Source organism: Daphnia carinata, chromosome 4 (assembly GCF_022539665.2).
Source record: "Daphnia carinata strain CSIRO-1 chromosome 4, CSIRO_AGI_Dcar_HiC_V3, whole genome shotgun sequence".
NCBI classification, from domain to species: Eukaryota; Metazoa; Arthropoda; class Branchiopoda; order Diplostraca; family Daphniidae; genus Daphnia; species Daphnia carinata.
The window spans coordinates 5,914,279-5,927,852 of NC_081334.1; the positions used below are offsets into that span (position 1 = coordinate 5,914,279).

General features: G+C 42.9%; 3 protein-coding genes across 3 annotated transcripts in view; 1 reads left to right on the top strand and 2 right to left on the bottom strand.

Moving 5' to 3' along the window:
- The window catches only part of LOC130687277 (GPN-loop GTPase 2-like), a 69,111-nt gene that overhangs the window by 40,391 nt on the left and 15,146 nt on the right, over positions 1-13,574 (bottom strand). The window lies entirely within an intron of this gene.
- On the top strand, positions 49-13,510 carry LOC130687252 (N-alpha-acetyltransferase 15, NatA auxiliary subunit-like). The gene is made up of 15 exons (XM_059495178.1): positions 49-245; positions 323-407; positions 480-742; positions 839-973; positions 1,032-1,179; positions 1,239-1,634; positions 1,713-1,888; positions 1,947-2,099; positions 2,164-2,292; positions 2,366-2,579; positions 11,834-12,075; positions 12,149-12,257; positions 12,325-12,585; positions 12,675-12,772; positions 12,853-13,510. The coding sequence occupies exons 1-15, from the start codon at positions 189-191 to the stop codon at positions 13,072-13,074; spliced, it is 2,688 nt and encodes an 895-aa protein (XP_059351161.1). The 5' UTR covers positions 49-188; the 3' UTR covers positions 13,075-13,510.
- Positions 3,868-9,855, bottom strand: LOC130687254 (uncharacterized). The gene is made up of 2 exons (XM_057510400.2): positions 9,624-9,855; positions 3,868-6,291 (listed from the first exon to the last, which is right to left on the bottom strand). The coding sequence occupies exon 2, from the start codon at positions 6,289-6,291 to the stop codon at positions 4,054-4,056; it is 2,238 nt and encodes a 745-aa protein (XP_057366383.1). The 5' UTR covers positions 9,624-9,855; the 3' UTR covers positions 3,868-4,053.

The following is a 13,574-nucleotide window of genomic DNA, read 5'->3' on the forward strand; positions in this document are numbered from 1 at the left end:
ATTGGAATACGGTACGCAAGAGCAGGCTTCGTTCAGCCATTTTTTAGCTCAAAGTGTTCGGCCGGCAGCACGAGGCTTTTTCACGGTTAACCTGTGTCATCATCGGTTGAAAGGAAACCGGCATTTAATGGTTTTGGGAAACAAATTTTGATACTTCACGGCGAGAACAGGATATCTTTCCTTAAAAAATGCCTTCCAGTCAGCCACTACCTCCAAAAGAAAATGCCCTGTTCAAAAGAATTCTGGTAGGATGAGTGTTAGAATAATGGGGAAGACATACAATTTTAGCTTTAATTTAATCTCGAACCTTTACAATTTACAGAAAAGTTACGAACAAAAGCAGTATAAAAATGGACTTAAGTTTGCCAAACAAATTCTCAGCAACCCAAAGTTTGCTGAACATGGAGGTACACTGTTGAGCCACATATTTACTCTTAGAGTTTTCTTGTATTGTAATCACATTTTTTTGTATGGTTTAGAAACACTGTCAATGAAGGGGTTGACCCTCAATTGTATGGGCAGGAAGGAAGAGGCTTATGAACATGTACGCAGAGGTCTCCGTAATGATCTTCAGTCTCATGTCTGTTGGCATGTCTATGGTCTGCTTCAAAGATCAGATAAAAAGTATGATGAGGCAATCAAATGCTACCGCAATGCATTGAAATGGGATAAAGACAATGTTCAAATATTGAGGGACTTGTCACTTCTTCAGATCCAGATGCGTGATCTTGAAGGATATAGAGTGAGTGACTTGCATGAGTTATTTTTTACCTTGTCTCCCGTCTTCTTAATTTTTAAAATCCTGATTTCTTTTTTTGTATTTCTTGGTAAATTTTAGGACACCAGGTACTCTCTCTTGAGGTTACGGCCTGGTCAACGAGCTTCTTGGATTGGATTTGCCATGGCTTATCATCTCCTTCATGATTATGACAATGCTCTCCAAGTGTTGGAAGATTTCAGAAAAACTCTAACAGTGAGTTTCACTAGTTAATATTTAGTAAGATCCTTGACTAGCATTTTTTTATTGCCAGAAATCCAACTATGACTATGAACAGAGTGAGCTTTTACTCTACATGCATCAAGTTATGTTTGAAGGTGGTCTCTACCAGAAATCACTTTCTCATCTTCAGCAGTTTGAAGACCAAATTTGTGATAAATTAAGTCTGATGGAAGCACGAGGTATTTAGTTTCATGATTAAAATCCAACAGAAGTCTGATACCTGCAACTCGTTATCTAGCTCAACTCTACCTCAAGCTCGATCGCAAACATGAAGCCGAAGAAGAATACCGTAAATTGTTGAATCGCAACCCCGACAATCGACAGTATTACTTTGGATTAGAAGAAGCCCGTGGATTAACTACAGAAGATGAAAAGCTGAAGCTCTACGCTGAGCTTCGCGAGTCCTTCCCACGAGCTGCGTTGGCCCGAAGAATACCATTGAACTATGCCAGTGGCGAAATGTTCCGCATCCTAGTAGACCAATATCTTCGTCGGGCACTGCACAAAGGCGCTCCTCCTTTATTCGTAGATTTACGTTCGCTCTACACACAGCCGGGCAAGGCGGCCGTCATTGAAGAACTTTTACTTGGCTACATAGCTAGTTTAACAAAATGTGAACGATTCGACGAACAAGGTTTTCTGCGCATTTAAAGTATAAAATTTTTGTCTCACGAATGCTTATCTTCGGTTTCGTTTTACAATTTTTTTTTAGATGCGAAGGACAGTCCAGCAGAGCCAGCTTCAGCTATCCTGTGGACTTACTATTATCTAGCTCAGCATTACGACTTCCATAAGGATTCCGCTAAAGCAATGCATTACATTAATTTGGCTATAGAACACACTCCCACACTGATCGAGCTCTATGTGACAAAAGGGCGATTATATAAGGTCTGTCCTGTTCTACAGTTCCTTTTTAAATTCATGCAGCATTATTTTTGTGTTATAGCATGCCGGAAATCCGATCGAAGCATACCGTTGCTTGGATGAGGCTCAGTCTTTAGACACTGCCGATCGGTATATCAATTCAAAATGCGCAAAATATATGCTGAGAGCTAACCTTATCGACGAAGCAGAAATGACGTGCTCAAAATTTACAAGGGTCAGTTGTCTTGTCGCATTTCCCGATAATGATAATAATGGAATCTTTCATTTCTTGAATTCAGGAGGGTGTTTCAGCTATGGAGAATTTGAACGAAATGCAGTGCATGTGGTTCCAAACCGAATGTGCGGTGGCATATCAACGTATGGGAAAATGGGGGGAGGCATTGAAGAAATGCCATGAAGTAGAAAGGGTACGTTAATTCTAACATCTCTTTGCGTATTGCGTATTTCACCTTTTAAAATAATGTGATTTTCTGTTAACAGCATTTTATCGAAATCATCGAAGATCAGTTTGATTTCCATACGTACTGTATGCGAAAAATGACGCTGCGAGCTTATGTCGGTCTTCTTCGTCTGGAAGACGTCCTGCGCTCACACCCTTTCTATTTCAGTGCTGCACGATGCGCCATTGAAGTCTACTTACACTTGCACGATCATCCACTTCGCGACGAGCCAACAAAAGAGGAGCTCCAAGAGGGTAAGGAACTTGATTTGGCCTTATTCTATTTAGTAGAAAAAACGCGCACGAAGAAACGAAAAAGAGAAGGGATTTTTGCTATCCATCACGTTGCGTTGTTCCCTTTCGCCGATTACGAGGCACATCAGATCGCACGCTACGATTAGACAACACAATACCCACATCAAGGCAGACAATGTGTTGGTGACCATCTGTCGTGCAAAAATGGTTTCTCACATGGCAGTGCCCAAGCCACGGAAGACTAACCTCAGTCCGATGACTAATCAAGAGTGAAACCAACCACCGTGGTTGTCTAGTCATGACGGTATCAATTCGAAGGTGTCACCATTTTTGTGGTTAAAGTCCGCGAAGCTCGCACTTTTTCGGGGATTGTGTAGATAATTTAGAGCTCTTGTAAGTAGAATTGCAGGAAAAGTGGCTTTGGACTGGCAATAGTTAAATGGGAAAATTAGATTGCTTTTCATAGAAAGTTCTTGTGGAACCCCTCTACAAAACGCGGAATAGAGAAAGGCGTATGAAGTAAAGTTGCCCTCCTGCTACCGGTTTCGATTCAAACAGGTTGAATTGCATAATAATTGGAGCTCCAGATTTTATTGACTTTACGAGAATCATAATTGATGCTCAAGTGCACGCCCGACTCTCTTCCTGTATGAGCGAACAACGTCTACTTTCTCCAATCTTGGTTTGCATAGTAATGGGGAAAAAAGGGCACTCCTTATGTCATTTCTAATGCAATTCGTACATTGTCGTCCTTTTACTAGTCATAGCTTTTATACCCCTTTCCCTTTTTCACCTTATGGCCTAAGTGCGTTTTGTTCTCTGCGTTGCGTGTGATGTTGATTTGGTTAGCATTTTCGGATGGATTTTTTTTTTGTCTGGTTTGACCGTCCGGACGGAGAGAGTTGAAGAAATTATAAAAGACTAGCTTTCGGGAAAAAGCTATGGTCGACAGGGGGACTGGGGATGGAATCGTGAAGTTCGTACTTTCACCTGTAATTTCACCGAAGGATAAAGGTTTCGTGAGACTGTCGTTGGAAGGGGAAGGTCTAGCGTGCCCCCGAGTCATTCGGGTCACGGCCGGAATACCCGTAGTATACGAACTCTCGTATTCCGATTTTGTTTCTCGCTCGTTGTGTGGTGAGTGGGGCCGCCGTAGTCCTTTCGCTCTGCATGAATAAAGAAAACCAATCGACTCCCCATTGGTTTGTACCTTCCCAAAACTCGCGCTCTCTCTCTCTCACGTAAGGCCGGATTGATTGTTAAAAATACGAAAACAAAGAGTTTGAAAACCGGTTCCAACGACCTGTATTTCGATTAATTGTTTCTCCGTCGAAATTGCATACACGAGTAATGACTGTACAACACTTGAACGGGCAAAACAGTAAAAAGCAAAAAAAGCAATGAGAAAAGATGAGAAACACTGAAAATTCGATTGGAATGTATTGTCAAGTTTAAAAAAAAATTAATTAGACCATCATCGCCTTCCTCCCAGATTGTACGAATAGCTACCCCCGCCGATGCGGTACACTGCAACAAAATTTGCTGGTTTTTCTCTATTGCTTGTCGTAACCGTCGGCTGCTGGTCTGTCGGTTGACTCAAACTTTCGTATTTTGGGTGTTGAATTTGATGGGCATAGATAGCTGCGTATGGATTCCAGTTCTGCGGTGGGTTGGGGCGGAGCAAATCAGGGTCGATGATCTCACTGTCGGGGTTGATGGCCGGCCGTGGCGGCTTGAAGTTGACGTTGATGTCGCTTTCTAAGCTGACTGGGGCCGTTTTTATTGGCAAATAAGCAGGGTGTTGTTGACTGGGAACGTTGTGGTTAGGCTGAGTAGATTGGGGCACGGATAACTTGACAGGATTTTGGTTTCCTGCAATAGGATCTTGCGGTATGTAAAACGGTGGGTAGCCTTGTTGATAACTGTATCCAAATGGTTGATACTGTTGTACAACTTGGGGCACTTTGCTCACTTCTTTGAATGACGTGTCGAACAGGGTAGCTTTTATTGGCGCGATCTGCGGGTTGGAATCAACAGCAAGAATCGGTTTGATCGGGTTGGTGGGCGGTTTATGCGCAATCGGCGTGTAAGCTGGCACTTTCGGAGCGTGTTGTTTAAAACCATGTAGACCATCAAGTTGGCCGGTTGGCAAATGCCCCGGTGGAGGAATGTTATGTGGCCGCGGTTGGGGTGGGCGGGCAGCTGGTGGAGAAACTTTTTTATAGTAGTTGGGTAAGTTGAAGGGCGGAAGGAACAGCTTTGGTGAAATCTCTACGTTGATTACTTCGGAACTGTTGCGTGGGGCGAAGAAGTGAACGGGAGGTGGGACGAAAATTCCGGGTCCGAAAGGACCAGGTGGTTGAGCTGTTGTGTTGTGTGTGGGGTAGTAGAACTCAACAGGCCGTTCGGGAAATAAGGGAGTAAACGGTACGTCTTCTTCGTCATCGACGAGCGTAACGTTAGCATTGGGACCGTTTACTGGTGGAAGGTCTGCCGGAGCTGCAGGTCGGAAGCCCCCTGGTGCTCCAGGTGGAAATCCAGGCGGCCGTTGAAGTCCTCCTGGTGGACCCGCTTGAGGATTTCCAGCTTGAAATGGTGGCGTTCCACCGGGAAAGCCGTTCAATCCAGATGGTGGCGGTGGTCCTTGCGTGCCGTTGAACAAAGCGAATCCTTGTCCTGGTGGCGGGCCACCCTGAGGGAAGGGGAAATTACCGCCAGTTGGGCCAGCAGACTGGAACGGATCTCTGATGTCGTTATCGCTAAATTCTTTTTCTTCGGTCCAATGGGGAGCAGGCGGTGGCAAGAAAGGGAAAGGGAGGAAGTTTGGATCTTCGGGGAAATTGGGTGGCTGTTCGTTGCTTTCGCCCAATCCGCCCGGAATAAAAGGGAAAAATGGCAAATCGCTCGGATTTTTGCTATTGAAATCGGGATTGAAAAAATTGAAAGTAGCATCCGTTTCGTTACTGGGATAGAAAACAGTTCCAGGCTCTGGAGGAGGGGGCGGCAAAGGCGCCGGAGCTTGATAATCACTAATGGGTGGTCCAGGAGGATCGGCCGTGTAAGGTTTCTTGAAATTGAATCCTCTGACGACAAAGAGGTCGTCGTCGGCCAAATAGACCTCGCTGGGTTCGAGTCCACCCAAATCTTTGTGCTGTAGCGAATTGAGATTTGCTTCCTCCTGTTCCTTGGTGCGGATGCTGTTTTTGGGTGGGAAAATGTCGTTCAATAGGATGTATGGATTTCCTGGCTTTCCAGCATCCTTTAGAAGAGGCACTCCAGTTGAATTCTTTGCGCTTGTGGCGGCCGGTTTTTCTTTATCGGAATCGGTCGTCACCTTAACCGCTTCCACCGTTGCCTTGGCCGGAATGGGAGGAAGCGAAGGTGCCACAACCGTCGTGGCTGGTTTGTTAATTACCGTACCTGGAACGTGACTCGTTTTCGGCACATTGCCAATTGGGGCTCGATCGTGGGTAGTAGATTTGTCGCAAGGTTGCTCTGGGGCGAGGGGTTGCAATTGGAGTTTATCAGCTGCCGGCCTTACGACGGGTATCAAGCGACCAGCGCCCACCCGAGATGGTATCTCATCCGGCCATCTCCATCTGGCTGCTTGACGTTTGTTGTGACCAGGGCTCTCCGTTCCTCCAGCTTGCGCGATATGAGACACTAGGGCCGCCACCACCAAGATCAGTGCTAACCTTGGGCGCTGCCACATCTGCAATAGAATCAGACAATCATTTAGAGATCATTTTTTTTTCTGTCTTTTAAGGGAAACAAAATCAATTGAATGAATGTGATATTCTTGTTTGAACATGGGATCTAATTCCCAGCCTCTTGCGTGCTATGTGTAGGTGAATGGAAATAAGGCGTTTGCTTTTCCATTTCCAGGGTTACCGTCTTACCTGAACGACTTTCTAACTCTCGACTCAGCTTCTCAGTTCCTCTCTCTTTCATTTTTGCTTTTTAAGGCCTGTTTCAAAATAGGAAACGCTAAAAAATTTTTACTTCAGCTTTTTTTTTTGTCGTGCATTTTGAATTCCGTGGCGCTTTACTATTGGCTATGGTCGAGTCACATTGCCAAGGTTGGCGTTAATTGTTGTGCCTGAGATTTCGCTATTATTCCGTACTTTTCTGCGGCGTTAAAGTCTGATATGCACCATAAACACGGAAGCCTTTTCCGTTGATTTTGACCGATTTTTTCACCTTGAAACCGCAGTCTATGAAAGTAAACAACGTAAATACCTTTCGGACCGAATTCGAATGTTTTTGGCCACACTCTTTGTTTTTACGACATCTTGTAGCCTTTGCTGTTCACGTGCCGAATATCGAGAATGTAAATCAGTGTTTAGCCTTGTCGAGTGTCATGAGTAATTTATTCATCACTTTTTGGGAAGAAAGAAAAAAAATGTTGGGGTATTTTTCGAAAATGGTTTCGCGAAATTGACGTTTAAGTTGAGAACCCAGACGTCAAGGAGAGAAACGCGGAAGTAGTTTCTCGTTTTTCCAAAAGGGCGAGGTTTTCAGACTATACCGAACGTTGGAACCACTGGAAGGAGGGAAAATGATACGTGATGGCATTGACGCTTCATGATCGTCCTTGATCTATTGTTATTATTGCGGCATATCATTCGTTAGTTACAAGCTTGGGCGTGGATCAGTTGAAAACGAGTGTTGATGAAGGGTGCGTTTTTGATTCCGGTTTCTTAATCGGGAATTCGTCGAAAGTTAACCATACTTCCAATCAAGTGTCGGGTTTGCTTTTATTGACCTCGCTAGTACCGCCGGAATCCATCCCGTATTTGAAGACGAGGGTAGGGAATCCCGATAAGGACTGATGCTAATTTGCATGTACCACACCTTGTCGTTGACGGGAACCAACTCGCAACGGAAACTCGGCTGCCGTTTCATGGGGGTCGTCGATTTTCCTTTTACTGATATGGGTTTTTGGACAACGACGTCCAGCCGGGTTGATTCTAATCAACAATATCACAAAAGGCCAGAAAAAAAACAGTCGCTAGTTTTCGGAATGAAAGTTAGGGACAATAATTTAAATGGCTAGGCTTCGGGGTAATATCGTCGTAAACGATGGCGTAGACTTTCTGTTGTGTTTCTTGTATATCTCAATCCTCCCTTTTGCCGGCCATCCATATTTGGCTTGTGCACATAAAGCATTTAAAGTCCAATAGAACATGGTCATTAGAAAAAGAGGGACCAAGCTGATTGCCCAATCGTTTTACTACACCTTCAGTTTGTTTTCAATACTTTAAACGCCGGTCATAAATAGGGTGCTTTAACCGGTCTTATTTGAGGAGTATCTCGTTGAAACTCCGAATGTCAATTAAAATAAAAGCAATAGTATTTTTTGTTTCATTTCCTTGACCTGTGTGACGTAAAAGAAAGGCTGGGCAAAAGTAGAAAATCGAGATTGACGATAGCAAAGTGATTCCCCAAAAAAAGAAGTGTGTGGGAACACGTTGGATTGCCCGCTTTAGTTTCGCATCAAGAAAAACCTTCACCTAAAAAAGAATCAAACAAAGTAGATGCTCTCCCTTACGAATTCGTAACAGATGGGTAGGATAGAAAAGATAGCAGCTCTCCTTTTCTTTTTGAGCACTAGGTGATTGTTTTGGTTTTCAGTTCAAAGATCACGATGAAAATCTCTTTTCACGCGGGGTCTCACGTGGGGTTATGATAACCGGCCTTTGTGTTTCTATTTTTCCCATTCCTGTTCTATTTCTCTTTAATTTCATTCGCTCTCTTTGTGTTTTGCTTCATCGCCTTAGTAAGCGAGTCTCATCTCGGTAGGTGAATTCGAAAACGATTTGAATTCTATTGGAGTTCAACACACGCATCCATCATACTGTTGAATGGCTTTTAGGGCCAAGGCCGGTCTTCTTCGTTGGTCTAATCCGATCCGATCTTCTTTTTTTAAACATTGAGAAAGAGTCTTCTTTCTTTTTGCCTACCCACCGTATTTCCTACTTGTCACAGTTTCTTTTTTTCCCCCTGTTCTGGAGAAATAACTGATTGATTTTCGACGGAGGGAAACGATCGAGATAAGAGGTTTGACGAATACCATTGGGTTTGCCCACATGCAAACTATGTTTGGCCAATAGTTTTGGCGAGTTTCAACGTTGCGTGCAAGAATGTTGTTAACGCCCATTGCAAGAAGAGGGAGACTATTGTCGTTAAAAGAAAAAAAACAGACGGCTGTGACAAATCCATCTGTAATTCATTTTTGTGTGGAAAAACGAAGATAAAAACTTCAGAAAATTGAGGACAAGGTCGTGCTTTTCTCTTTTTTTTTTCTTTCCCTTGATTACTTTTCCACGCGTTACTGGTCGAGCTGTTGGTTAACGGTTAGTGGTCGCCATAACTGCCTTGTTGTCTTCAAGATCGATCTGCTTTGCTAGCTACGACATTTTTCGGACACGATAAATTTAAGAAAAAAAAAGGAAGGAAATAAGTAGACCGAATGCGTTTGATACGCAAAGTTGCGAGTCTTCATATCTTGTTTGGCCATCATACTCTCACTTTTCCATCTTCTAATGTCGTTTGTTATTTCCACTTTTTTCTCTCTCGTTGTTGGCTCGTACGACGCACGACAAGAATGCGGAGAAAGCGAAAAAAGAGCTGTGCGACCTGTCGAACCGTTAGATTTGCCAAAAAGAAAATCGCCGTGTTTCTCCGGTTGCTTATCGTCTTGTATCACGGAGAATCTTCGAAAAAAAAATCGTGATGCACGTGCCAAATGGCAAAACGATGCATAACTTATGTTCTTGGCAAAAACGAATAAGCAAATCACGTTGAAATTACGATACACTTTCCCTCATCGCCTGTCCGTGTTTGTCGAATAGCACACACCCCTCCGCGTGTTTACAAAGAAAACAAATAATTAGACAGAGAAAGAAAAATGAGAAAACGAGCAAGTAATCGTTAGGGCGATGTCTCGACGAACCAGAAGTTTTTAACAAGTTTTTTTTATCTGCCATGCTTCGAGCTCGAATGAAAATTGTATTTTGTGAAAACGTTGTTTTGTTTTTTTACCTTTTCGTTTAAACAGAGAGACCGTCCGGTCTCTGCTGGATTTGGTCAATGATTCCAAAAGCACTTGACACTGCAAAACTGTAGTTTAAAAAAGAAACCGCACTGCTGTTCAACAATTGAGCTATTTGGTTGAGAAAAAAAAGATCGTGCAAGTGAAAGCGGTTCTCGCTTTCTCTTTTTTGGTTGTTGTCAGAGCTCCTGTTCGGTCTGCGTCGGAACAGCGACTGACGGAAGCAGTAGGGATTGCATCGGTAGTCGTTATCTTCTATACGCAGGGCAACTCCCACACGAAGTAGCCAAAAAAGACTAACGCTCCATTTTGTACGTCGAACGTTCTTACACATGACCTTCCGACACGTACGCAATTTTGCCGTACATTCTTACGTCGTTTCGTTTGAACTCGATGGTCAACTGGAGTGAGAGGGGGACTTGATTTCCAACTCGCTTTTTTTGTTTTTGCGTACGTGAGTCATTATTCCGTGAAAACGGAAGTGATGCACGCTAACCAAATAAAAGTAAACACTGTTGCTGTTCATTGTTGAATGAAGCAAGTGTCCCGACTACCATATGTAGCTGTAGGCGATCACGAAGTTGGTGAGGAATTCACCGTTGGTGCAACAAAAGGGGATTCTCTCACTTTGCTCGAGTCACATCTAAAAGAACGCCGTCTGTTAACGAGCGGGATTTTCCAGCATCCGCTTTGATGCAATACGAATTGTTTTCTCGAGTACGCACAATTGAAAAGAGTTCTCATCGTTATGAATTTTTTGTTGTTGTTGTTGCCTCCACCCGATTCGGTTTTTTTTTTTTTTTTTTTTTACAATTTCCGTGTGCCCTTCAAATTTTCTGCTCTCTTTGGTTAAGTTCAAGTTTGAAAACGCTTGATCGCCTGCGACTAAGTTACTTGCATCGACCTCGTCTCGAATATTTCGTGCTGATTGAGGGCGTGGGCAATGGACGCTTGCTTCTATTATCTTTGCTGTTGACCTTGATGTAAGCTGTTCTCATGTGCTAGATGGTGTGCCACCTTGGTTAGGACATATGCTTTGATGATCGAGTTTTGAAAAGATGGTAGAACCTTGACGCCACAGAGTTACTATCCCGTTTCATGGAGACTTTCGAAAAACGACATCACATTCAAAATGGGTAGAAAATCCGAATTTATTGATTTATTATTTTCGCGTGTTGTGTATCGCGTAGAAAGCGTAGGAGGTGGTCTGCCAATCCTGAATCGGAGCTTTCTTCAGCTATCGGAAAATTCGTGATTGCCGTCTGTCATTTCGATCGGTAGGGTACGTCACGTTCGCCTGCCTTTCTATTTAAATGCACGTCTTTGAGGTCTGGAAACATTTTGTATTTCGGTTGTTTAGAGCCACCGGTTTTTCTAGGGTGAGAAGAGTTGGCAACAAGAAGACAAAGGAAGGTTGAGAGAACTAAAATCATCTAAATTTATTACGTCATGTGAAAATGTGGTGAGTGAATTGCCGGTTGGATTTTCTTTCGACTCGTTTTGTTGTTATTTTGAGAGCTGGGCCAAGGTCCTGAGCTGATTTGCTCCTTCTTCCAAATGAAGCAATCTACTTTGTAAGAGAAGAAGAAGAAAAACCAGCCCAGAATTGGTTAGCTTGTCATATTGTTCTCAATTAACTGAAAGAAGTGTCTTATGGTGAACCAGCTCTTTTCTCTTTTTCCCCTCAAGTCGAGTTTGATTCGATAGCGTGGAAGATAAGTAAAAGCCAACATCACAATTGAAACCGGATCGTGAGAAGATTGTGTCGATGAATTGCCGTCTTCGGCCTTGTCTAGACAAAAAGCTTTTTTATTATTCTAAATTTTTGCTGCACAGATGTTTCGGCCGTAAATAGGTGAAAGTGAAAGTTTGTCCCAAACAGCCACCGTGACAAGTCTTTTGTTTGCATTAGATTAGTGTCTGTTTCGTACTGTTTTCTGCTTCATTTCTTACATTCTTCGGTTGGATGTCAAGTACATTCGAATGTAATCTCTTTGTTGTGCAATCAAAACCTGATTCGTTGCGAAAACCTCGAAGCCTAAAAAAGGGGTTTCCGGAATTCCAAAACATTATTATCGTTCTATTTAGTCAGTCACGGGGAATTCGGCGTGCTTTTTTTTTCATACCATAGTCCATAATAATTTTAAACGTTCCTATCTCATTTTTTGTTTCTCCCCAACTTTTATTTCTTTTTCTATAGCTTCTCTACCACCGGTTGAATTGAAGAAGTTGCGCGCCCAACAACGCAAGGCGGCTAAAAAAGCCGAACAAGAGAAGCAAGAAAAGCTGCTACAACAGCAACGTGAGCAGCGAGAGCGGGAGCAACGCGAAAGAGAGCAGCGCGACCCGCACAGTCACCACCAGAAACGGCCCCATAATCAGCAAGACAAAGAAGCCGATGCCCCACCCGTCGACGACTTGCAACCCCAGAAGTTAGCCAGGGTATGCGTTGCTTTTTTGCACTTAACCTAACCTACGGCCATTTGATTTTCTCTTTGTTTTTCTGGTGTGACAGGTCGAAGACCCGCTTGAACAAGCAATCAAGTTTTTGCAACCGCTGCAAGAATGGGCCTCTAATCGTATCGAAACCCATCTACTGGCTTTCGAAGTTTATTTGAGAAAAGGTATTGCGTTATAGTTTTTTTTTTAGTTAGTAATGATGTCGTCTTTAATTTGATTTTTCTGGATTAGGCAAGCCACTTCTGATGGCCCAATCGGTAAAGCGTGCCTTAAAGGTAGATCCCAACCACCCTCAATTGCATTCTTGTCTCATCCGGTTGCATCGTTTCCTCACCAATGGCGACCTGCTCAACGAGAACGTCTCGCACCCCGCCGTGGCCTCGGTGCTGAAGAGTGAAACCCAGCCGCTGTTCCGTCATCATCAAGAGGCCGAGCAGCTCAACAAAGAGTTCTTGGAGGAGAACGCCAACTCTCTCCCTCACTTACTGCAAGGTAAATTTAATAAATTTTTGGTTTGTTTAATGATTATTCTGTGTATTAATTCAAATATTTTTTGTTCCGGCTGGATGGTGATTTGACAGGAGCCAAAATGATGTGTTTTCTCAATCCCACTCGTGATGCAGAAGCAGTGTCCCTTGTCACCCGGCTTTCCGACGCCCATCAGGGTGTAACGGTTCAGGTACTGTCGTCTTCATTAGATTCTTTCTTTTAGAAAAGAAATGGTGTTTTTTAAACAGTGTTTCCTTATCACTTATGTAGACTTGCATAGACATATTGAAAGCGTTGCAAAAAGGTGAATTTGGCGAAGCTGGTCGCAACGAAATCAGCAGCTTCAAAGCAGCGTGCCACCAGCGCATGCCCCACGCCGTCGACTTTTTTTCTGGTCAACAGGTTGCTTTGACCGCGAATCACAATCACGCGGTGGAAGAATCATTGACAAATCACGTCTCGAATTTGACAGTTGAAGACGGAACCAATTGAACAGCACTTAATTAAATAAGAATATTAAAGTAAGAGTAACATCATTGAGAAAAAATCTAGGTATATGGTCTTTAGCAGTGACGATTTCACATCTGTCTTTATTATGGTTTCTTTTCATTTTTATTTCTTTTTTTTCCTCTCTCGTATCTGTTTTTTTTTTTTATTATTTGTTTTTGTTTTTTCTTCTTTGAGGGTGAAAAGAAACCAATCGCCCAGAAGCGGAAATACTTTTGTCATCTGCTATTTACACGGAAATTTCTGGGATTTTCTTTATATACGAAAACCCTAATCACAAACACCAGCCATGGAACAATTTATTATTGGTATTTTTTTTTAGATTTTTTCTTCTTCTTTTGTCAACAGTAAAGAGTCGATTGTGTGCCTTGGCTGGAAGTGAAAGTCAGAATAATCGTTTTGAAACCAATACATTTTTTTCTGAGTTAAATTAAAATAAATTCCTAATTGGTTTTTTTGCATTAGCGTAAAAGTTTTGTTTTTGT